Source organism: Mustelus asterias, unplaced genomic scaffold, assembly GCF_964213995.1.
Source record: "Mustelus asterias unplaced genomic scaffold, sMusAst1.hap1.1 HAP1_SCAFFOLD_482, whole genome shotgun sequence".
Classification (NCBI taxonomy): domain Eukaryota; kingdom Metazoa; phylum Chordata; class Chondrichthyes; order Carcharhiniformes; family Triakidae; genus Mustelus; species Mustelus asterias.
Window position 1 is genome coordinate 1 of NW_027590434.1, and position 25,693 is coordinate 25,693.

At 55.1% G+C, this 25,693-nt stretch overlaps 1 protein-coding gene across 1 annotated transcript; it reads left to right on the plus strand.

The window, feature by feature from the left end:
* Positions 1-3,588: 3,588 nt before the first annotated feature.
* Positions 3,589-25,693, plus strand: b3gat3 (beta-1,3-glucuronyltransferase 3 (glucuronosyltransferase I)). Its single transcript, XM_078204860.1, has 4 exons — positions 3,589-3,776; positions 9,685-10,015; positions 12,370-12,660; positions 22,031-25,693. Exons 1-4 carry the CDS (start codon positions 3,610-3,612, stop codon positions 22,127-22,129), a joined length of 888 nt encoding a protein of 295 aa, XP_078060986.1. The 5' UTR covers positions 3,589-3,609; the 3' UTR covers positions 22,130-25,693.

Below are 25,693 nucleotides of genomic sequence, written 5' to 3' on the forward strand. Positions count from 1 at the left end.
CAACAGAAGGGGCACGAACCAGAAAATATAGGTTTGTATTCAATGGTAACTTTCAGGAGAGAATTGGACAAATGCTTAATGGGGGAAAATGTGCCAGTTCTGGAGAAAGGGAGAGCGAGTGGGACTAATTGGAAAGCTCTCTGTAAGTTGTGGTGGGGGTTCACAGTAGTCCATAAAGGACAGGGGTACTGAGAAATAAGACAGAAATAGTCAAAGAGCAACAGTGGGGCAAAGGCTCAAACAGTGCTAGGAGGCCTAGAAGAGGTTGAAGTGTCTGCAGAATGTGCCAAAGCCATGCAGAATAGCACCAACTTGCCACAGAGGGGACTGTGCAAGACAGGATACAGGTGGCTGGCTGCTGAGAAAGCTGGAGTTTCTAAAAGGCAGAGGATGAGAGGCTAGCGTGAATAGCATTGTTTTGTATATTTGTTCTTGGCGATGTGGTAATGTCACAGCATTGCTTAACCTGAGTCATCTCGAGAAGTTGCTGGTAGTACATCTTTGGACTGTGGGAGGAAACCGGAGCAGCCGGAGGAAACCCACGCAGACACGGGGAGAACGTGCAGACTCCACACAGACAGTGACCCGAGGCTGGGAATCAAACCCGGGTCCCTGGCGCTGTGAGGCAGCAGTGCTAACCACTGTGTCACCGTGCTGCCCCGGGTCCCTGGCGCTGTGAGGCAGCAGTGCTAACCACTGTGCCACCGTGCTGCCCCGGGTCCCTGGCGCTGTGAGGCAGCAGTGCTAACCCACTGTGTCACCGTGCTGCCCCGGGTCCCTGGCGCTGTGAGGCAGCAGTGCTAACCCACTGTGTCACCGTGCTGCCCCGGGTCCCTAACGCTGTGAGGCAGCAGTGCTAACCACTGTGCCACCGTGCTGCCCCGGGTCCCTGGCGCTGTGAGGCAGCAGTGCTAACCACTGTGCCACCGTGCTGCCCCGGGTCCCTGGCGCTGTGAGGCAGCAGTGCTAACCACTGTGTCACCGTGCTGCCCCGGGTCCCTGGCACTGTGAGGCAGCAGTGCTAACCCACTGTGTCACCGTGCTGCCCCGGGTCCCTGGCGCTGTGAGGCAGCAGTGCTAACCCACTGTGTCACCGTGCTGCCCCGGGTCCCTGGCGCTGTGAGGCAGCAGTGCTAACCCACTGTGTCACCGTGCTGCCCCGGGTCCCTGGCACTGTGAGGCAGCAGTGCTAACCCACTGTGTCACCGTGCTGCCCCGGGTCCCTGGCACTGTGAGGCAGCAGTGCTAACCCACTGTGTCACCGTGCTGCCCCGGGTCCCTGGCACTGTGAGGGAGCAGCGCTAACCCACTGTGCCACCGTGCTGCCCCGGGTCCCTGGCACTGTGAGACAGCAGTGCTAACCCACTGTGTCACCGTGCTGCCCCGGGTCCCTGGCGCTGTGAGGCAGCAGTGCTAACCACTGTGCCACCGTGCTGCCCCGGGTCCCTGGCGCTGTGAGGCAGCAGTGCTAACCCACTGTGTCACCGTGCTGCCCCGGGTCCCTGGCGCTGTGAGGCAGCAGTGCTAACCCACTGTGCCACCGTGCTGCCCCGGGTCCCTGGCGCTGTGAGGCAGCAGTGCTAACCCACTGTGTCACCGTGCTGCCCCGGGTCCCTGGCGCTGTGAGGCAGCAGTGCTAACCCACTGTGTCACCGTGCTGCCCGGGTCCCTGGCGCTGTGAGGCAGCAGTGCTAACCCACTGTGTCACCATGCTGCCCCGGGTCCCTGGCGCTGTGAGGCAGCAGTGCTAACCACTGTGCCACCGTGCTGCCCCGGGTCCCTGGCGCTGTGAGGCAGCAGTGCTAACCACTGTGCCACCGTGCTGCCCCGGGTCCCTGGCGCTGTGAGGCAGCAGTGCTAACCCACTGTGTCACCGTGCTGCCCCGGGTCCCTGGCGCTGTGAGGCAGCAGTGCTAACCCACTGTGTCACCGTGCTGCCCCGGGTCCCTGGCGCTGTGAGGCAGCAGTGCTAACCCACTGTGTCACCGTGCTGCCCGGGTCCCTGGCGCTGTGAGGCAGCAGTGCTAACCCACTGTGTCACCGTGCTGCCCCGGGTCCCTGGCGCTGTGAGGCAGCAGTGCTAACCACTGTGCCACCGTGCTGCCCCGGGTCCCTGGCGCTGTGAGGCAGCAGTGCTAACCACTGTGCCACCGTGCTGCCCCGGGTCCCTGGCGCTGTGAGGCAGCAGTGCTAACCACTGTGCCACCGTGCTGCCCCGGGTCCCTGGCACTGTGAGGCAGCAGCGCTAACCCACTGTGCCACCATGCTGCCCCGGGTCCCTGGCGCTGTGAGGCAGCAGTGCTAACCCACTGTGTCACCGTGCTGCCCCGGGTCCCTGGCGCTGTGAGGCAGCAGTGCTAACCACTGTGCTATTCAGATTCCTTGTGCAATGTAGCTGTGTTTAGTTCAGGCTGTGGAGAGATGGATGATATTTAAACACCAGAGGCAGAACGTAGACAAGCTACAGGAGTTATCTTTGGAATGGGGGAGGGGGGGGTTGCTTTTCAGGATGAAGAGATCCTCTCTGAAGTACACAGGGTGATAATGAGATTGGAAGTTTAAAGCTGGAAGTGTGATGATTGTTCAAGGAAAGAGAAATTCTTTCCACACAGTGAGGCAGTGTTGCAGTTACCAGGATTCTGGATCAGATTGAGACATCTCATGGGTGCAGATGATTCAAAGCAGTCTGGTGTTGGATACCAGGAGATTCGGAGTTAGTGATTAGGAACAAGAAAGGAATTCTAGAATCATAGGATCCCTACAATGGAGAAGGAGACTATTCGGCCCATCACACCTGAACTGACTCCCCAACAGAGCATCCCACCTAGCCTCTATCCCTGTAATCTGGGCAGCACAGAGGGTTAGCACCGCTGCCTCACAGCGCCAGGGACCCGGGTTCGATTCCCGGCTCGGGTCACTGTCTGTGTGGAGTCTGCACGTTCTCCCCGTGTCTGCGTGGGTTTCCTCCGGGTGCTCCGGTTTCCTCCCACAGTCTGAAAGACGTGCTGGTTAGGGTGCATTGAGCCGAACAGGCGCCGGAGTGTGGGCGACTAGGGGAATTTCACAGTAACTTCACTGCAATGTTAACGTAAGCCTGCTTGTGACTAATAAATACATTTTAACTTTAATCCCACGTATTTACCCATTAAACCCCCTAACCTACACATCTTTGGACACTAAGGGGCAATTTAGCACGACCAATCCACCTAACCTGCACGTCTTTGGGGTGTGGGAGGAAACCGGAGCACCCGGAGGAAACCCACGCAGACACGGGGAGAACGTGCAGACTCCGCACAGACAGTGACCCGAGCCGGGAATCGAACCTGGGTCCCTGGCGCTGTGAGGCAGCAGCGCTAACCCACTGTGTCGCCCCTTTCTAGCGGAACTTCTTTCCGTCCAAGAAGTACGGTGATTGTTAATATAAATCCAGAAGAATGAACGCGTGCCTGGAGAAAGAGGAGGGACTGAGGGAGAGGGTGTTGGAGATGGAGGGGAGTAAGGTGGTGATGTGTCAGAGTCAGGACTTGATGGCCATTCGGTGTCCTGTGTGTTGGTTTATTTCCTTTTTCTGGCTTGTCTGCAGGCCAGCCCTGTGACTGCACGCCACAGATGAAGTCGGCAAACGACCTGGTTCGGCAGAAGGACCAGAAGCTGCTGCATCTCCAAGCTGAGGTGAAGAAATTGCAGAGGCAGCTGAAAGCCGAGGAGGCAGGAGCTGCAGCACCGGACGGACAGCCTCTGCCGACTGTTTACGCCATCACACCGACATACACCAGGTATGGCACAGCGCCAAGCTGAGATATAGGGACAGGGAGGGTGTGGACTCTTCCTAATGGTCACCGAGTCTCTGGGGCTCGTATCTGTATGGACAGGCCCTTCACTGAAACTAGCCTCTCTGTACCCATTCCCTACTCCCTGTACGCCTCTCCCACTCTAAACCCATTCCCTACTCCCTTCCACTCTAAACCCATTCCCTACTCCCTGTCTGCCTATCTCCCACTCTAAACCCATTCCCTACTCCCTTCCACTCTAAACCCATTCCCTACTCCCTGTCTGCCTATCTCCCACTCTAAACCCATTCCCTACTCCCTTCCACTCTAAACCCATTCCCTACCCCCTGTCTGCCTATCTCCCATTCTAAACCCATTCCCTACTCCCACTCTAAAACTATTCCCGACTCCCTCCCACTCTAAACCCATTCCCTACTCTCTCCCACTCTAAACCCATTCCCTACTCTCTCCCACTCTAAACCCATTCCCTACTCCCTTCCACTCTAAACCCATTCCCTACTCCCTGTCTGCCTATCTCCCATTCTAAACCCATTCCCTACTCCCTGTCTGCCTATCTCCCATTCTAAACCCATTCCCTACTCCCTGTCTGCCTATCTCCCATTCTAAACCCATTCCCTACTCCCTTCCACTCTAAAACTATTCCCGACTCCCTTCCACTCTAAACCCATTCCCTACTCTCTCCCACTCTAAACCCATTCCCTACTCCCTCCCACTCTAAACCCATTCCCTACTCCCTTCCTCTCTAAAACTATTCCCTACTCCCTTCCACTCTAAACCCATTCCCTACTCTCTCCCATTCTAAACCCATTCCCTACTCTCTCCCATTCTAAACCCATTCCCTACTCCCTATACACCTCTCCCACTCTAAACCCATTCCCTACTCCCTTCCACTCTAAACCCATTCCCTACTCCCTTCCACTCTAAACCCATTCCCTACTCCCTTCCACTCTAAAACTATTCCCTACTCTCTCCCACTCTAAACCCATTCCCTACTCTCTCCCACTCTAAACCCATTCCCTACTCTCTCCCATTCTAAACCCATTCCCTACTCCCTATACACCTCTCCCACTCTAAACCCATTCCCTACTCCCTTCCACTCTAAACCCATGCCCTCCTCTCTCCCTCTCCCACTCTAAACCCATTCCCTACTCCCTCTCACTCTAAACCCATGCCCTCCCTCCCTCTCCCACTCTAGACCCATTCCCCACTCCCTCCCTGTTTTTCAATTTTTTCATTTATCCGTGGGACATGGGTGTCACTGGCTGGCCAGCCGTTGACAGCCTGTATATTTGTATTCAAGCCCTGGAGTGGGACCTGAACCTGGGACCTTGTGACTCAGAGTTGAGTGCGACTGAGCCCCTGTTGACGCAGAAGAATGAGACTTTTTGGCCTGTTGTACCTGTGCGTGCTCTGAAATAATTAATCCCTAATTAATTACTCATATCCTGGCAAATTTCCCGATCTTGAGTATTTCTCCAAGTCACTTTTGAAAGTTCCTGTTGAATCTGCTTCCACCGCCCGTTCAGGCAGCACCTTCCAGATCACAACAACTCGCAAAAAACATTCTCCTCATCTCCCCCACTGGTTCACTCCGCACTCCCTCAGTAACCCCTCACCCTCCGCACTCCCGCAGTAAACCCTCACCCTCCGCGCTCCCTCAGTAATCCCTCACTCCGCACTCCCGCAGTAAACCCTCACCCTCCGCACTCCCGCAGTAAACCCTCACCCTCCGCACTCCCGCAGTAACCCCTCACTCTGCACTCCCTCAGTAACTCTGCACTCCCGCAGTAAACCCTCACCCTCCGCGCTCCCTCAGTAATCCCTCACTCCGCACTCCTGCAGTAACCCCTCACCCTCCGCATTCCCGCGTTAACCCCTCACCTTCCGCACTCCCGCAGTAACCCCTCACTCTGCACTCCCTCAGTAACTCTGCACTCCCTCAGTAACCCCTCACCCTCCGCACTCCCTCAGTAATCCCTCACTACGCACTCCCTCAGTAATCCCTCACTACGCACTCCCTCAGTAATCCCTCACTACGCACTCCCTCAGTAACTCTGCACTCCCTCAGTAACCATTCACTACGCACTCCCTCAGTAATCCCTCACTCCGCACTACCTCAGTGACCCCTCACTCCGCACTCCCTCAGTGACCCCTCACTCCGCACTCCCTCAGTGACCCCTCACTCCGCACTCCCTCAGTGACCCCTCCCTCCGCACTCCCTCAGTGACCCCTCACTCCGCACTCCCTCAGTGACCCCTCACTCCGCACTCCCTCAGTGACCCCTCACTCCGCACTCCCTCAGTGACCCCTCACTCCGCACTCCCTCAGTGACCCCTCACTCCGCACTCCCTCAGTGACCCCTCACTCCGCACTCCCTCAGTGACCCCTCACTCCGCACTCCCTCAGTGACCCCTCACTCCGCACTCCCTCAGTGACCCCTCACTCCGCACTCCCTCAGTGACCCCTCACTCCGCACTCCCTCAGTGACCCCTCACTCCGCACTCCCTCAGTGACCCCTCACTCCGCACTCCCTCAGTGACCCCTCACTCCGCACTCCCTCAGTGACCCCTCACTCCGCACTCCCTCAGTGACCCCTCACTCCGCACTCCCTCAGTGACCCCTCACTCCGCACTCCCTCAGTGACCCCTCACTCCGCACTCCCTCAGTGACCCCTCACTCCGCACTCCCTCAGTGACCCCTCACTCCGCACTCCCTCAGTGACCCCTCACTCCGCACTCCCTCAGTGACCCCTCACTCCGCACTCCCTCAGTGACCCCTCACTCCGCACTCCCTCAGTGACCCCTCACTCCGCACTCCCTCAGTGACCCCTCACTCCGCACTCCCTCAGTGACCCCTCACTCCGCACTCCCTCAGTGACCCCTCACTCCGCACTCCCTCAGTGACCCCTCACTCCGCACTCCCTCAGTGACCCCTCACTCCGCACTCCCTCAGTGACCCCTCACTCCGCACTCCCTCAGTGACCCCTCACTCCGCACTCCCTCAGTGACCCCTCACTCCGCACTCCCTCAGTGACCCCTCACTCCGCACTCCCTCAGTGACCCCTCACTCCGCACTCCCTCAGTGACCCCTCACTCCGCACTCCCTCAGTGACCCCTCACTCCGCACTCCCTCAGTGACCCCTCACTCCGCACTCCCTCAGTGACCCCTCACTCCGCACTCCCTCAGTGACCCCTCACTCCGCACTCCCTCAGTGACCCCTCACTCCGCACTCCCTCAGTGACCCCTCACTCCGCACTCCCTCAGTGACCCCTCACTCCGCACTCCCTCAGTGACCCCTCACTCCGCACTCCCTCAGTGACCCCTCACTCCGCACTCCCTCAGTGACCCCTCACTCCGCACTCCCTCAGTGACCCCTCACTCCGCACTCCCTCAGTGACCCCTCACTCCGCACTCCCTCAGTGACCCCTCACTCCGCACTCCCTCAGTGACCCCTCACTCCGCACTCCCTCAGTGACCCCTCACTCCGCACTCCCTCAGTGACCCCTCACTCCGCACTCCCTCAGTGACCCCTCACTCCGCACTCCCTCAGTGACCCCTCACTCCGCACTCCCTCAGTGACCCCTCACTCCGCACTCCCTCAGTGACCCCTCACTCCGCACTCCCTCAGTGACCCCTCACTCCGCACTCCCTCAGTGACCCCTCACTCCGCACTCCCTCAGTGACCCCTCACTCCGCACTCCCTCAGTGACCCCTCACTCCGCACTCCCTCAGTGACCCCTCACTCCGCACTCCCTCAGTGACCCCTCACTCCGCACTCCCTCAGTGACCCCTCACTCCGCACTCCCTCAGTGACCCCTCACTCCGCACTCCCTCAGTGACCCCTCACTCCGCACTCCCTCAGTGACCCCTCACTCCGCACTCCCTCAGTGACCCCTCACTCCGCACTCCCTCAGTGACCCCTCACTCCGCACTCCCTCAGTGACCCCTCACTCCGCACTCCCTCAGTGACCCCTCACTCCGCACTCCCTCAGTGACCCCTCACTCCGCACTCCCTCAGTGACCCCTCACTCCGCACTCCCTCAGTGACCCCTCACTCCGCACTCCCTCAGTGACCCCTCAGTGACCCCTCGCTCCGCACTCCCTCGGTGACCCCTCGCTCCGCACTCCCTCAGTGACCCCTCGCTCCGCACTCCCTCAGTGACCCCTCGCTCCGCACTCCCTCAGTGACCCCTCGCTCCGCACTCCCTCAGTGACCCCTCGCTCCGCACTCCCTCAGTGACCCCTCGCTCCGCACTCCCTCAGTGACCCCTCGCTCCGCACTCCCTCAGTGACCCCTCGCTCCGCACTCCCTCAGTGACCCCTCGCTCCGCACTCCCTCAGTGACCCCTCGCTCCGCACTCCCTCAGTGACCCCTCGCTCCGCACTCCCTCAGTGACCCCTCGCTCCGCACTCCCTCAGTGACCCCTCGCTCCGCACTCCCTCAGTGACCCCTCGCTCCGCACTCCCTCAGTGACCCCTCGCTCCGCACTCCCTCAGTGACCCCTCGCTCCGCACTCCCTCAGTGACCCCTCGCTCCGCACTCCCTCAGTGACCCCTCGCTCCGCACTCCCTCAGTGACCCCTCGCTCCGCACTCCCTCAGTGTCCCCTCGCTCCGTACTCCCTCAGTGTCCCCTCGCTCCGCACTCCCTCAGTGACCCCTCGCTCCGCACTCCCTCAGTGACCCCTCGCTCCGCACTCCCTCAGTGACCCCTCGCTCCGCACTCCCTCAGTGACCCCTCGCTCCGCACTCCCTCAGTGACCCCTCGCTCCGCACTCCCTCAGTGACCCCTCGCTCCGCACTCCCTCAGTGACCCCTCGCTCCGCACTCCCTCAGTGACCCCTCGCTCCGCACTCCCTCAGTGACCCCTCGCTCCGCACTCCCTCAGTGACCCCTCGCTCCGCACTCCCTCAGTGACCCCTCGCTCCGCACTCCCTCAGTGACCCCTCGCTCCGCACTCCCTCAGTGACCCCTCGCTCCGCACTCCCTCAGTGACCCCTCGCTCCGCACTCCCTCAGTGACCCCTCGCTCCGCACTCCCTCAGTGACCCCTCGCTCCGCATTCCCTCAGTGACCCCTCGCTCCGCACTCCCTCAGTGACCCCTCGCTCCGCACTCCCTCAGTGACCCCTCGCTCCGCACTACCTCAGTGACCCCTCGCTCCGCACTCCCTCAGTGACCCCTCGCTCCGCACTCCCTCAGTGACCCCTCGCTCCGCACTCCCTCAGTGACCCCTCGCTCCGCACTCCCTCAGTGACCCCTCGCTCCGCACTCCCTCAGTGACCCCTCGCTCCGCACTCCCTCAGTGACCCCTCGCTCCGCACTCCCTCAGTGACCCCTCGCTCCGCACTCCCTCAGTGACCCCTCGCTCCGCACTCCCTCAGTGACCCCTCGCTCCGCACTCCCTCAGTGACCCCTCGCTCCGCACTCCCTCAGTGACCCCTCGCTCCGCACTCCCTCAGTGACCCCTCGCTCCGCACTCCCTCAGTGACCCCTCGCTCCGCACTCCCTCAGTGACCCCTCGCTCCGCACTCCCTCAGTGACCCCTCGCTCCGCACTCCCTCAGTGACCCCTCGCTCCGCACTCCCTCAGTGACCCCTCGCTCCGCACTCCCTCAGTGACCCCTCGCTCCGCACTCCCTCAGTGACCCCTCGCTCCGCACTCCCTCAGTGACCCCTCGCTCCGCACTCCCTCAGTGACCCCTCGCTCCGCACTCCCTCAGTGACCCCTCGCTCCGCACTCCCTCAGTGACCCCTCGCTCCGCACTCCCTCAGTGACCCCTCGCTCCGCACTCCCTCAGTGACCCCTCGCTCCGCACTCACTCGGTTTGCACGTTCCCTCGCTTCCTGAATTCTCTCGGTCCCTGAATTCTCTCGTGCCTCCTTGTCCCCGGCAGGTTGGTGCAGAAAGCTGAGCTGATCCGCCTCTCCCAGACATTCCTGCACGTGAAGAGGTTCCACTGGATCGTGGTGGAAGATGCTGCCAACCGTTCCAAGCTGGTGGCTGACCTGTTGGTGCAGAGCGGCCTGTCCTACACCCACCTCAACCTGCCCACGCCCACCATCTACAAGCTGAGGGAGAGCGACCCCAACTGGCTGAAACCCCGGGGCGTGGAGCAGAGGAACCGCGGGATCCAGTGGCTGCGGGAGAACCGTGAGCTCAGCGAAGAGGCAGTCGTTTACTTTGCAGACGATGACAATACGTATGGCCTGAAGCTCTTCGAAGAGGTAGGGCCGGAAACTCGTATTGCGAACAAAAACTCGCAGTTATATCGCACTGTTAGCATGGTAAAACCCGAAGGAGCCTCAAAGCAGGAGAGAGAGGTGGGGGGGAGGGGGAGTGAATTTCAGAGCCCAACCAACTATAGGCAGAGCTGTCGATGTAGAGCGATTAAAATTGGGATTGTGCGGAGATCAGTGAAGACCAGGATACTGGATGAATGGGATATTGTGCGAGCTAGGATACAGACAACAGCATCTTACAGGCGGCACAGTGGTTAGCACTGCTGCCCTCACAGCGCCAGGGACCCAGGGCGGCACGGTGACACAGTGGGTTAGCGCTGCTGCCTCACAGCACCAGGGACCCGGGGCAGCACGGTGACACAGTGGTTAGCACTGCTGCCCTCACAGCGCCAGGGACCCAGGGCGGCACGGTGACACAGTGGGTTAGCGCTGCTGCCTCACAGCACCAGGGACCCGGGTTCGATTCCCGGCTTGGGTCACTGTCTGTGTGGAGTTTGCACATTCTCCCCGTGTCTCCGTGGGTTTCCTCCGGGTGCTCTGGCCATAGGAGACAGAGGGTAGTGGTCGAAGGGTCTTTTTCCGGCTGGAGGTCTGTGACCAGTGGTGTTCCGCAGGGCTCTGTACTGGGACCTCTGCTATTTGTGATATATATAAATGATTTGGAAGAAGGTGTAACTGGTGTAATCAGCAAGTTTGCGGATGACACGAAGATGGCTGGAATTGCGGATAGCGAAGAGCATTGTCGGGCAATACAGCAGGATATAGATAGGCTGGAAAATTGGGTGGAGAGGTGGCAGATGGAATTTAATCCGGATAAATGCGAAGTGATGCATTTTGGAAGAAATAATGTAGGGAGGAGTTATGCAATAAATGGCAGAGTCATCAGGAGTATAGAAACACAGAGGGACCTAGGTGTGCAAGTCCACAAATCCTTGAAGGTGGCAACACAGGTGGAGAAGGTGGTGAAGAAGGCATATGGTATGCTTGCCTTTATAGGACGGGGTATAGAGTATAAAAGCTGGAGTCTGATGATGCAGCTGTATAGAACGCTGGTTAGGCCGCATTTGGAGTACTGCGTCCAGTTCTGGTCGCCGCACTACCAGAAGGACGTGGAGGCGTTAGAGAGAGTGCAGAGAAGGTTTACCAGGATGTTGCCTGGTATGGAGGGTCTTAGCTATGAGGAGAGATTGGGTAGACTGGGGTTGTTCTCCTTGGAAAGACGGAGAATGAGGGGAGATCTGATAGAGGTATACAAGATTATGAAGGGTATAGATAGGGTGAACAGTGGGAAGCTTTTTCCCAGGTCGGAGGTGACGATCACGAGGGGTCACGGGCTCAAGCTGAGAGGGGCGAAGTATAACTCAGACATCAGAGGGACGTTTTTTACACAGAGGGTGGTGGGGGCCTGGAATGCACTGCCAAGTAGGGTGGTGGAGGCAGGCACGCTGACATCGTTTAAGACTTACCTGGATAGTCACATGAGCAGCCTGGGAATGGAGGGATACAAACGATTGGTCTAGTTGGACCAAGGAGCGGCACAGGCTTGGAGGGCCGAAGGGCCTGTTTCCTGTGCTGTACTGTTCTTTGTTCTTTGTTTCCTCCAACACTCCAAAGATGCGCAGGTTAGGTTGATTGGCCCTGCCCCTTAGTGTCAGGGTGATTAGCAGGGTAAATATGTGGGGTTACGGGGATAGGATGGGATTGTTGTCGGTGCAGACTCGATGGGCTGAATGGCCTCCTCCTGTACTCTGGGGATAGTATGGTCTTGGAGGAGCTGATGCTTGGAGGGTGAACGGTTTGAGTCCGACATTGGAGATCTCAGTGCAGCAAGGGTGTCATAAGCCAGACGCCACCACACCCTAAAGGGGTCACTCAACACTCGCCAACTGAGTGTCAGGTGCCACATTGTAAATAAATATTCACTCCCTCCACCAGCGCACAGTGGCAGCAGTGTGTGCCATCACCACAAGGCTCCGTCCTGACCGGGTAAGGACGGCAGCTTTCCTTCCCTAAAGGACATTAGTGACCCAGATGGGTTTTTCCGACAATGGTTTCACTCTCATCGGTAGATTCTTAATTCCAGATATTTTTTATTGAATTCAAATTCCACCATCTGCCGTGGCGGGATTCGAACCCGGGTCCCCAGAGCATTCGCTGAGGTTCTGGATTAATAGTCCAGCGATAATATCACGAGGCCGTTGCCTCAGCATTGCTTGATGGAACTGGATAATGTTGGTCATTTTGCGATTGTTATAAGTGACCGTCTGTTTTAGTCGCGGGTGCTTTAAGTGGTGGGGAGCGTGCTGTAAATCCTCCCTCCTGCCTCGCTCTTCCCACAGATGCGTTGGACGAAGCGCGTTTCGGTTTGGCCGGTGGGCCTGGTTGGCGGCCTGCGCTTCGAGAGGCCGCTGGTGGAGAACGGGAAGGTGGTCGGATTCTACACGGCCTGGAAACCCAACCGTCCCTTCCCCATGGATATGGCAGGCTTCGCCGTGGCCTTGCAGCTGCTCCTGGCTAACCGCGAAGCCAGGTTCGACATCAACGCGGAGCGGGGCTACCTGGAGAGCAGCCTACTGCAGTCGCTGGTCTCGATCGAGGAGCTCGAGCCCAAGGCTGACAACTGCAACACGGTAAGTGGCAGGTTCGCCCACCTGGACTCGTCAACAAGCAGAGACCCAGTGCACTTGAGAGGGTCGAAATCATCCCCAATCGGGATTAGTGGGTAAATACGTCGGATCACAGGGATAGAGCCGAGGTGGGATGCTCTTGTCAGGAAGTCAGTCCAGGTGTGATGGGCCGAATAGCCTCCTTCTCCATTGTAGGGATCCTATGATTCTAGAATTCCTTTCTTGTTCCCAATCACTAACTCCGAATCTCCTGGTACCCAACACCAGACCGCTTTGAATCCTAATAAGAAATAGGAGCAGGAGTAGGCCATCTAGCCCCTCAAGCCTGCCCCGCCATTCAATAAGATCATGGCTGATCTGATAGTGGGTTCAGTTCCACTTACCCGCCCGCTCCCCATAACCCTTAATTCCCTTAATGGTTAAAAATCTATCTATCTGTGACTTAAACACATTTAACGAGGTAGCCTCTACTGCTTCATTGGGCAGAGAATTCCAAAGATTCACTACCCTCTGGGAGAAGAAGTCCCTCCTCAACTCTGTTCTAAATTGACTCCCCTGTATTTTGAGGCTATGCCCCCTAGTTCTTGTTTCCATTGTAAGGGGAAATAGCCTCGCTGCTTCTACCCTATCCAGCCCCTTCATTATCTTTATGCCTCTATAAGATCTCCCCTCAACCATCTAAACTCCAGTGAGTACAGGCCCAGTCTACTCAATCTCTCCTCATAAGCTAACCCCTTCATCTCTGGAATCAACCTGGTGAACCTTCTCTGTACCCCATCCAAAGCTAATATATCCTTTCTTAAATAAGGGGACCAAAATTGTACACAGTACTCTAGGTGCGGCCTCACCAGTACCCTGTACAGTTGCAGCATGACCTCCCTGCTTTTATACTCCATCCCCTTCGCGATAAAGGCCAACACTCCATTTGCCGCCTTGATCACCTGCTGCACCTGCAAACTGAGTTTTTGTGATTCATGCACAAGGACCCCCAGGTCCCTCTGCACAGTAGCATGTTGTAATTTTTCACCATTTAAATAAGAGTCCATTTGACTATTATTCCTCCCAAAGTGGATAACCTCACACTTACCAACGTTATACTCCATCTGCCAGATCCTTGCCCACTCACTTAGCCTATCCAAATCTCTCTGCAGACTCTCTGTGTCCTCCACGCAATTTGCTTTCCCACTCATCTTCGTGTCATCCACAAACTTTGTTACCCTACACTCGGTCCCCTCCTCCAGATCGTCTATGTATTTGGTAAACAGTTGAGGCCCCAGCACTGATCCCTGCGGCACGCCACTGGTCACTGATTGCCAACCGGAAAAGCACCCATTTATTCCGACTCTCTGCTTTCTGTTAGATAGCCAATCCCCAATCCACGCTAACACTTTACCCCCAACTCCGTGTACCTTTATCTTATGCAGCAACCTTTTGTGAGGCACCTTATCGAATGCCTTCTGGAAATCTAAAAACACCACATCCACCGGTTCCCCTCTGTCAACCGCACTCGTTATATCCTCAAAAAATTCCAGTAAATTAGTCAAACATGACTTTCCCCTCATGAATCCATGCTGCGTCTGCTTGATTGAACCATTCTTTTCCAGGTGTCCTGCTATTTCTTCCTTAATTATAGATTCCAGCATTTTCCCAACTACGGATGTTAAGCTAACCGGCCTGTAGTTACCTGCCTTTTGTCTACCTCCTTTTTTAAACAGTGGCGTCACATTAGCTGTTTTCCAATCAGCTGGCACCACCCCAGAGTCCAGTGAATTTTGATAAATTACAGCTAATGCATTTGCTATTTCTTCTGCCGTTTCTTTTAGTACCCTGGGATGGCTCACTGGGAGCCACAATGGGGTCCACCAGCTCCCACTTCATGCAGAAACAACACATCACATGACCCTCCATCCTTATTTTGTTTGCTTTGCTTTTAAGTTTTTAAAAACTAAGAACTAAACCTACCCTGCCTCACCCGTTTCCGCCTAAGCCCGTTGAGCCAAAGCCCTTCAGCCCTCACTCTGCTCCCTGCTCTCTCCGCCGCCCGCTAACCACGCTGCCCACTGGATAGTGCGGCCTACTTTTTAAACCTCCCGCGCGCTTATATTAAAAATAAATTAAAAATTCCTTCCCAGGTCACCCCGCGGCCGGCCTACTTCCGCTTTTCACTTTAAACTAGGAAAAAAAGAAACCCCGCGAAAAGGAAAGGAAAATAAAGTCAATCCCTTACCCTTTTTACTCCAGCCACAAATCGCTCCTCCCTCCCTTGCTCCGGTCGAACAATGAGAACGCTCCCTCTGCACCCATGAGATGTCTCAATCTGATCCAGAATCCTGGTAACTGCAACACTGCCTCACTGTGTGGAAAGAATTTCTCTTTCCTTGAACAATCATCACACTTCCAGCTTTAAACTTCCAATCTCATTATCACCCTGTGTACTTCAGAGTGGATCTTTCCATCCTGAAATCCCCCACCTCCAATTCCAAAGATCACTCCTGTAGCTTGTCCACGTTCTGCCTCCATCTCTCCACAGCCTGAACTAAACAAGCAGCCTTAGTACAAGAAATCATTGGATAGCACAGTGGTTAGCACTGCTGCCCCACAGCACTGTGGACCTGGCCTCGGTCACTGTCTGTGAGGAGTTTGCACGTTCTCCCCGTGTCTGCGTGGGTTTCCTCCGGGTGCTCCTGTTTTCTCCCACACTCCAAAGATGTGCAGGTTAGGTTGATTGGCCAGGCTAAATTACCCGTTAATGTCAGGGGGATTAGCGGGGTGAACACATGGAATAAAAACAAAATACCGCGGATGCTAGAATCTGAAACAAAGACAGAATCGTGGAATCCCTACTGTACAGAAGGAGGCTATTCGGGCCATCAAGTCTGCACTGACAACAATCCCACTTAGGTCCTATCCCCACAACCCCACACATTTACCCTAGCTAGTCTCCCTAAGGGTCAATTTAGAATGTCCAATTCACCTAACCTGCACATCTTTGGACTGTGGGATGAAACCGGAGCACCCGGAGGAAACCCACGCAGACATGGGGAGAACGTGCAGACTCCACACAGACAGTGACCCAAGCCGGGAATCGAACCTGGGTCCCTGGCGCTGTGAAGCAGCAGTGCTAACCATTGTGCCACCGTGCCGCCCCGGGTCCCTGGTGCTGTGAGGCAGCAGTGCTAACCACTGTGTCACCGTGCTGCCCCGGGTCCCTGGTGCTGTGAGGCAGCAGTGCTAACCCACTGTGTCACCGTGCCGCCCCGGGTCCCTGGTGCTGTGAGGCAGCAGTGCTAACCACTGTGCCACCGTGCCGCCCTGGGTCCCTGGCGCTGTGAGGCAGCAGTGCTAACCACTGTGTCACCGTGCTGCCCCGGGTCCCTGGCGCTGTGAGGCAGCAGTGCTTGCCACCGTGCTGCCCCGGGTCCCTGGCGCTGTGAGGCAGCAGTGCTAACCACTGTGCCACCGTGCCGCCCCGGGTCCCTGGCTCTGTGAGGCAGCAGTGCTTGCCATCGTGCTGCCCCGGGTCCCTGGCACTGTGAGGCAGCAGTGCTAACCACCGTGGCACCGTGCTGCCCCGGGTCCCTGGTGCTGTGAGGCAGCAGTGCTAACCACTGCCACCGTGCCACCCCGGGTCCCTGGTGCTGTGAGGCAGCAGTGCTAGCCACTGTGCCACCGTGCCGCCCCGGGTCCCTGGCTCTGTGAGGCAGCAGTGCTTGCCACCGTGCTTCCCCGGGTCCCTGGCGCTGTGAGGCAGCAGTGCTAACCACCGTGGCACCGTGCTGCCCCGGGTCCCTGGTGCTGTGAGGCAGCAGTGCTAACCACTGCCACCGTGCCACCCCGGGTCCCTGGTGCTGTGAGGCAGCAGTGCTAGCCACTGTGCTGCCCCGGGTCCCTGGCTCTGTGAGGCAGCAGTGCTTGCCACCGTGCTGCCCCGGGTCCCTGGCTCTGTGAGGCAGCAGTGCTAACCACCGTGCTGCCCCGGGTCCCTGGCGCTGTGAGGCAGCAGTGCTAACCACCGTGCTGCCCCGGGTCCCTGGCGCTGTGAGGCAGCAGTGCTAACCACCGTGGCACCGTGCTGCCCCGGGTCCCTGGTGCTGTGAGGCAGCAGTGCTAACCCACTGTGCCGCCAAAGGAATTAAATGAATATCCCACTTCACGCGGGTCTTGTATTCCTAACCGTTCACAATATTAATTCATGCAGTGATTCGGCACTGGAGGAGGCCATTCAGCCCATCAATACACTGCTGGCTCTGTGGTAGAGTTCTCTCTCTCCCACCCTTCCCCATAGCCCTGTGAATTTTGTCCCTTCAAATCCCTCATTAATGTTACTTTATTAAAACAAACAAGTATTTGTGGGATGTGGGTGTCCCTGGCAAGGCTGCCATTTACTGCCCATCCCTAATTGCCCCTGAGAAGGTGGCGATTAGCCATCGCCTTGAACTCTGCGGAAATCCGCAATAATGGATCAGCTTCCACCTCCCATTCCTGATTGCAGCTGTGTGTGTAAAAGGAAACATTCTTCTCATCTCTCCGCCCCCCCCCCCCCCCCCTCCCCCCCTTCGAGCCGCTCCGACACTCAATCAGATCCTGGCTGCTCTCTCCCTGGTCTCAAATCCACCTCCCCATCTGTTCCCCATATCCCCTTATCCCATTTTTAATTAGAAATATGTCTACCTCCCTCTTGAAACTATCCAATGATTCAGACTCCACCGCGCGATGGGGCAGTGAGTTCCACAAATTCACCACCCTCTGTGAGAAGTAGTTCCTCCTCATCTCAGTGTTAAATCTACCATCTCGCAAGCTATACCTGTGACCTCTTGTTCCAGATTGCCCCACAAGAGGAAACGTTTAAAGTAAAGTTTATTTATCAGTCACAAGTAAGGCTTACATTAACACCGCAATGAAGTTACTGTGATATTCCCCTAGTCGCCACACTCCGGCGCCTGTTCGGGTACACCTGATGGAAAATTTAATATGGACGATGCCCCTAACCAGCACATCTTTCAGACTGTGGGAGGAAACTGAAAAAAACCCATGCAGACATGGGGAGAACGTGCAGACTCCACACAGACAGTGACCCAAGTCAGTTATTGAACCCGGGCCCCTGGTGTTGAGAGGCAGCAGTGCTAACCACTGTGTCACTGTGCTGTCCCCCCTCCTGCCACTGGAAGCACTTTCTTATTTACTCTTTCCAAACCCTTCCTGATTTTGAACACCTTGATTAACTCTCTCCTTAAGCTCTCTGGTGAGCAGTCCCAGATACTCCTGTCTCTCCGCATTATCACAGACTCTCCTCCCTGGGCACCATGCGAGTAAATTGCATTTATGTTCACTGGCATGTTGGAACATGTTGCAACCTTTAGCGGTGGTTTGGGAACTCCATCCTCCCCGTTAATCACTGAACATATCTCAAAGCGCGTTCCCCACCTTTGCTCCATAACCTGTCACATCCTCTCTCGCATGTATTGGCCCTGAAAGCTGGAACGGAGCCTCCCCCCTCTCCCCTTCAGTGTCACACTGGGGAACTCATTTACTGAACTCGTCATCTCTGAATGGCTGTTGCACTTGATGACAACCAAGCATCCCAGGCAGAATGTAGATAATAGGATAATTCTCTTGCCTGGAGATCATGGAGCGCCATAGTAGCACGGTGGTTAACACTGCAGCCTCTCAGCGCCAGGGATCTGGGTTCAATTCCCGGCTTGGGTCACAGAGGTTTACAGCATGGAAACAGGCCCTTCAGCCCAACATGTCCATGGGGCCCTTTTGTTTTAAACCCCTAAGCTAGTCCCAATTGCCGGCATTTGGCCCATATCCCTCTATACTCATCTTACCCATGTAACTGTCTAAACGCTTTTTAAAAGACAAAATTGTATCCGCCTCTACGACTGCCTCTGGCAGCTTGTTCCAGATATCCTCTGTGTGAAAAAATTGCCCCTCTGGACACTTGTGTATCTTTCCCCTCATCTTAAACCGATGCCCTCTAGTTTTAGACTCCCCTACCTTTGGGAAAAGATATTGACTATCTAGCTGATCTATGTCCCTCATTATTTTATAGACCTCTATAAGGTCACCCCTCAGCCTCCTACGCTCCACAGAAAAAAGTCCCAGTCTATCCAGCCTCTCCTTATAACTCAATCCATCAAGTCCCGGTAGCATTCTAGTAAATCTTTTCTGCACTCTTTCTAGTTTAATATCCTTTCTATGATAGGATGACCAGAACTGTACACAGTATTCCAAGTGTGACCTTACCAATGTCTTGTACAACTTCAACAAGACGTCCCAACTCCTGTATTCAGTGTTCTGACCGGTGAAACCAAGCATGCCGAATGCCTTCTTCACCACTCTGTCCATCTGTGACTTCAAGGAGCTATGAACCTGTACATCTAGATCTCTTTGTTCTGTAACTTTCCCCAACGCCCTACCATTAACTAAGTAAGTCCTGGCCTGGTTCAATCTACCAAAATGCATCACCCCATATTTATCTAAATTGAACTCCATCTGCCATTTGTCAGCCCACTGGCCCAATTGATCAAGATCCCGTTGCAATCCTAGATAACCTTCACTGTCCACTATGCCACCAATCTTGGTGTCATCTGCAAACTTACAAACCATGCCTCCTATATTCTCATCCAAATCATTAATATAAATGACAAATAATAGTGGACCCAGCACTGATCCCTGAGGCACACCGCTGGTCACAGGCCTCCAGTTTGAAAAACAACCCTCTACAACCACCCTCTGACTTCTGTCATCAAGCCAATTTTGTATCCATTTAGCTATCTCACCCTGGATCCCTTGAGATTTAACCTTGCGCAACAACCGACCATAAGACACAGGAGCAGAATTAGACCACTCGGCCCATCGAGTCTGCTCCGACATTCAGTCATGGCTGATATTTTTCCCATCCCCATTCTCCTGCCTTTTCCCCATAACCCCTGATCCCCTTATTAATCAAGAACCTATCTATCTCTGTCTTAAAGACACTCAATGACCCGGCCTCCACAGCCTTCTGCGGCAAAGAGTTCCACAGATTCACCACTGAAAGAAATTCCTCCTCATCTCTGTTTTAAAGGAACGTCCCTTCAGCCTGAGGTTGTGCCCTCTGGTTCTAGTTTTTCCCACTAGTGGAAACATCCTCTCCACGTCCACTCCATGCGGTACCTTGTCAAAGGTCACTGTGGAGTTTGCACATTCTCCCTGTGTCTGCGTGGGCTTCCTCTGGTTTTCTCCCACACCCCAAAGATGTGCGGGTTAGGTGGATTGGCCATGCTGAATTGCCCCCTCGTATCAGGGGTATTAGCAGGGTAAATGTATGAGGTTATGGGGATAGAGCCTGGGTGCAGACTCGATGGGCCGAATGGCCTCATTTTGTACTGTATGATTCTATGATGCTCTTGGGGCTAAAGGGATCGAGGGATATCAGGGGGAAAGGGGGGGGTATCAGGATATTTAATTTGAAAATCAGCCATGATCATAATGAATGATGGAGCAGGCTCGAAGGGCTGAATGGCCTCCTCCTGATTCTAGTTGCTATGACCAAATGGTCTCCCTCCCCCCTTAAGGATCCCGAAAACACGATCCGAGACATCCGGGTCCCTGGCGCTGTGAGGCGCCTGAAGAAGGGGCTCGGGGCTCCGAAAGCTTGTGTGGCTTTTGCTACCAAATAAACCTGTTGGATTTTAACCTGGTGTTGTTAACCTTCTTGCTGTGAGGCACCCAAGACGTAGGGATTCAGTGATTCAATGAATCACACTGTGGTTGATTTTATGCATCCTAATTTGTATCAAGTAATTATCCTCCTCTCGCTGTATCTTGCTGTAGAAATAACCCTGGGTTTATGGATGATGTCTGCTGTAGTTTTGGTCGTGAGTTCCCTTTGCTACAGTGCATAGAGACTCTGTTCAAATAGATTCTGCTACTTGCTGGGGAAGTGGACTCTGCTGTAAAGTAGACTGCTTGCTGCGCGTTCTGCTGTACCTCCTGCCAGGACGGGTTGATCATCTTGTCCAAAGATGTATAGGTTAGATGGATTAGCCATGGTAAAGAGTGGCACAGTGATTAGCACTGCTGCCTCAGTGCCAGGGACCCGGGTTCAATTCTGGACTCGGGTGACTGTGTGGAGTCTGCACGTTCTCCCCGTGTCTGCGTGGGTTTTCTCCGGGTGCTCCGGTTTCCTCCCACAGTCCAAAGATGTGTGGATTGGCCGTGCTAAATTGTCCCTTAGTGTCCAAAGATGTGCAGGTCAGGGGTATTGGCCATGTTTAATTGTCCCTTAGTGTCCAAAGCTGTGTGGGTTAGGGGGATTTGAGAGGTAAATATGTGGGGTTACGTGGCTAGGGCCTGAGTAAGATGCTCTGTCAGAGAGTTGCTGCAGGCTTGTTGGGCCGAATGGCCACCTCCTGCACTGAGATCCAATGAAATGTGCTGGGGATATGGGGATAGGGTGGGAAGGCGTGGATGGGCTGCTCTGTCGGACAGTCGGTGCAGACTCACTGGGCCGGTTGGCCACCTCCTGCCCTGTAGGGATTCTGGGCGGATGCTCTCGGCACTGACGGGCTGTTGTCCTGTCGGGATTCTGGGCGGATGCTCTCGGCACTGACGGGCTGTTGTCCTGTCGGGATTCTGGGCGGATGCTCTCGGCACTGACGGGCTGTTGTCCTGTCGGGATTCTGGGCAAGTGCTCTCGGCACTGACGGGCTGTTGTCCTGTAGGGATTCTGGGCGAGTGCTCTCGGCACTGACGGGCTGTTGTCCTGTAGGGATTCTGGGCGAGTGCTCTCGGCACTGACGGGCTGTTGTCCTGTAGGGATTCTGGGCGAGTGCTCTCGGCACTGACGGGCTGTTGTCCTGCAGGGATTCTGGGCGAGTGCTCTCGGCACTGACGGGCTGTTGTCCTGTAGGGATTCTGGGCAAGTGCTCTCGGCACTGACGGGCTGTTGTCCTGTAGGGATTCTGGGCGGATGCTCTCGGCACTGACGGGCTGTTGTCCTGTAGGGATTCTGGGCGAGTGCTCTCGGCACTGACGGGCTGTTGTCCTGTAGGGATTCTGGGCAAGTGCTCTCGGCACTGACGGGCTGTTGTCCTGTAGGGATTCTGGGCGAGTGCTCTCGGCACTGACGGGCTGTTGTCCTGTAGGGATTCTGGGCAAGTGCTCTCGGCACTGACGGGCTGTTGTCCTGTCGGGATTCTGGGCGTGTGCTCTCGGCACTGACGGGCTGTTGTCCTGCAGGGATTCTGGGCGAGTGCTCTCGGCACTGACGGGCTGTTGTCCTGTAGGGATTCTGGGCGAGTGCTCTCGGCACTGACGGGCTGTTGTCCTGTAGGGATTCTGGGCGCGTGCTCTTGGCACTAATGGCTGTTGTCCCGTTCCCCAGGTTCTGGTATGGCACACACGCGCCGAGAAGCCCAAAATGAAGCAGGAGGATCTGCTGCTGAAAGAGGGGAAAGGGTCGGACGTCCACATCGAGGTGTGAGCTGGAGTGACGGGGTCTGGAGAGGCGGGAAGAAGACCCTCGCTTAGCTGGCCCACCCAGACGCTGGGTTGGGGGGGAGCGCGAGGACGTGCATGATCTGTACAGAGAGGAGCAGTGAATCCTGTTTTAAGCAGTGTCTAGCAGGAGAGAGCGTGGGGTTTAGAAGGAGCAGTGATTCTAGCAACTCACACCAGGTATAATGTCAAAGGCAAAGGATCTTCGAAACAAATACATGTTCTCATCGGTTATCTTTGTGTTGCTATAAGCCCCTGTTTGTTTTCCGCTCTGGCCCTGAACTGAGTCTCTATAATGGATGGGCCATTTCTCCTCGCCCCAGTGTGCAATGTTTCCCAACGTGAACTGAGTTCGGGACATGTTTGAACCTCCTCCTGCCCTCGCAACACACGCAGCTGCCCGTAGTTCTGCTGCGGACCGTCTGCTGGAGTGCAGGGCGGCCGGAGGGATATCTGAGGTTGGGATTGGGAATTGCGACAGATCGGAGAGAGCTTTGTACCGCGTCTAATCGGTGCCAAAGTGTGTTCATTCCTCGATGCTGATGTTTTCCTGTCCAAAAGCCCACACTTTTATTTTTAAATGAGCCCTTTCTTTGCCCCAGTTGCAGAGGAGTTGGCTCTCTTGTTTATGGGTGACCAGGCTAGTGATCTCCGGTGGAGTGTTAGGAGCAGTACGCAGCTCGCAGCCGATGGTATGATTCACTTAGAATCCAAAATATTCAGCGTAGAAATTGCTCGGATAAAACTTATTGATTAATGAAATTATACTTTTGGAAAATCCTGCTGTTAAAGACTGCAGCTCGCGAATATGATTGTGTTTTTTAAAATTTGTTTTGGGAGTTTGGGTTTCTCGTCCCCCCTCCACAGCTCCCACCCGTAAGGCTGGGGGGGTCACTGGGGACTGGGCTGAAGCTTCAGTGACTGGGCTCGTCTACGTTTTTACGCAACCTGTATAATTGATGCCTGGAGCGAAGGCAGGGAACTGGAGTAGAGGTACAGCTCAGAGCTGGAGCAAGCTCGAGGGGCTGAATGGCCTCCTCCTCCTCCCCCCTCCATGCACCTCTGGCCTTCCAAGAGCTGGTAGCCTACCAGGAGCCAGTGGGGTTGGGTAGCCATTCTGAGCAGGGTTGGTTGTACTGCCGTCACTCTGACCGATGAGTCAAGGGGAGGCCTCCACTCGGCAGAGGAGGTCGTCCTCCGATCTGGGTCTGAGAGGGTGAGAGGTGATGCCCTGGTCACCGCAGCGTTGACCTCTTAAACCCCACCCAAGGTGAGATCTGGGAGGTCGGGTATCTCACGATCTCCTATTTCCCCGTGTGTGTGTCGTGACAGTGTGTCAGCTTTTTTCATGTCTGCTGATATTCTATCCGATCACTGCAGCAGCCCTCTTAAAGAAAAAACACCCTCGCCGTCTCACACCATTGGACAGTCCAATAGGCAGCTTTGTGGAGTCGGACAAGAGCTGGGAACCCCCCCCGCCAAAGATTGTCGAAGGATGGAATAAAGTGGACCCTCTCTAAGTGACTGCCGCCCAGTTCTAATCCGCCCCCATCCCCAAACATCCTGCTCAGATTCATCCCATTCTACATGGGTGACCTTCCTTTTTCTGATGCCAGGAGCAATCCGAGCCCCCACCCCCCCAGATCAGAGTCTGGGGGTCCGTACGCGTTCCAGGCAGGGCCAGCCACCAGTTTGGCGGAGGGAAAGTCACTGTCTCCTGCTGCCGTGAGCCTGTCAGACTGTAGGTGACGAGATCTTTGATTAGATTCAGAGCCCACAATGATGTGGGGAAACTCCTGATACTTTTATCCATTGCTGTGTATATAATATATATATTTAACACGAATCAGTTGACTGATATGAGTTGTGAACTGACTCCTCAGAGTGTGTCTTCTGTAAATGGGATGTTTGTTGGAAGCACTGTGAATGATGAGTCACCGCCCCCCCCCTCAGCTTTTCTATTTATTGCCTCTTGTGTATATAGCGATATTATATACGTCATCTATTTGGTTGCATTTGTGAGGCGCTGCCAAGGGCTTCCAGTGGAGTGGTTCATAAATCAAGAATAAAAACTTTGCTGGGGATGTGATTCCCTGAGTGGTTTCAGATCCGTGAAGCCATCAATCTCTTTGCTTGTACCTTCTGATATTTCCTGCTGCAGATAATTTATGTCAGATAATGTATTGCGTACATGTGTAGGAGTGGTGGGGATGATTGGATAACTCTTGCAAAGGGCTGGCAGGAGTGCGATGGGCTGACTGGCCTCCCGTGCTGTATTTATTCTGTAATTTTATATGTATGTGCTGTATTGGGTTTTGAGGCTTGTTTGGGTTTTTGTTTGTCCTTTATTCACAGCATCTGGAAGAAAATGTGTGTTTGCAGTATCACGCGTCCACTCTGTAAATGTACGATACTCCGGAAGGGGTGATGAGTAGATCCAGGGCTTTATTGCGTTTTTTTTTTGTATATAAAAAGGGCAACCTTGCAGTTATATAGCAGCTCCCAAGGCGACACGGTGGCACAGTGGGTTCGCACTGCTGCTTCACAGCACCAGGGACCCGGGTTCGATCCACGGCTTGGGGCACTGTCTGTGTGGAGTCTGCACGTTCTCCCCGTGTCTGCGTGGGTTTCCTCCCACAGTCTGAAAGACGTGCTGGTTAGAGTGCATTGACCCAAACAGATGCCGGACTGTGGCGACTCGGGGAATTTCACAGTAACTTCATTGCAGTGTTAGTGTAAGCCTTACTTGTGACTAATAAATAAACTTTATTTTAAAAAAAAAAGGCATCCTGAAGTGCTGTAGAGCTGAGGAAGAGTAGCAGGGGAGTTCCCCCCCCCCCCTCCCCCTGTGAGCAGGGGAGTTCCCCCCCCCCCATCCCCTGTGTGTGTTGGTCAAAATTGATCCTTCTGTCAGCATTGCCAAAGTAGATATCTAGTCGTTATCGAGTTGCTGTTTGTGGAAGCTCGTTAATTGTACCCCTGACTTAAGAAAAGTAAGAATTCTTACCTTTCCGCCCTCTGCCCCACAGCCAGTTGCTGTGGATGAGGTTCGGTAAGAAGTCCCAACACCAAGCTAAAGTCCCAACAGGTTTATTTGGAATCACGAGTTTTCGGAGCGTTGCTCCTTCATCAGGTGAGTGGTGAAGGATGATGAAGGAGCGGCGCTCCGAAAGCTCGTGACTCCAAATAAATCTGTTGGACTTTAGCCTGGTGTGTTGTGAGACTTCTTACTGTGCCCCACCCCAGTCCAACGCCGGCATCTCCGCACCGAGGGGTGAGGTTGTGATAGCTGCTTGGGCTCCCCAATGACAGTCCCGTCGTCTGCCCCAGGGAGTGGGTAGAATGTCACTGGACTTGTTTCTGTGTCTTATTTGATACCCGCCCTTTGTACTATAGCCAACGTGTAAATATATTCCAGACCAGAGTCACGGGTGTGACAATCAGTACTCCACAGTGGGTTTTATTGGTGAGCGATTGTCATTTCAGGAGGTTTGGAGTTTATCTTGTCACTTGTGCATGTGTTTTCACAATGGCATGTGTGAAAATTAAA

Coding starts and splice junctions, on each gene's coding strand:
- b3gat3 (XM_078204860.1), top strand. CDS start 3,610: ATGAAGTCGGCAAACGACCTGGTTCGGCAGAAGGACCAGAAGCTGCTG. Junction 10,016..12,369: donor GCCTGAAGCTCTTCGAAGAG/GTAGGGCCGGAA, acceptor CTCTTCCCACAG/ATGCGTTGGACGAAGCGCGT. Junction 12,661..22,030: donor AGGCTGACAACTGCAACACG/GTAAGTGGCAGG, acceptor CCCGTTCCCCAG/GTTCTGGTATGGCACACACG.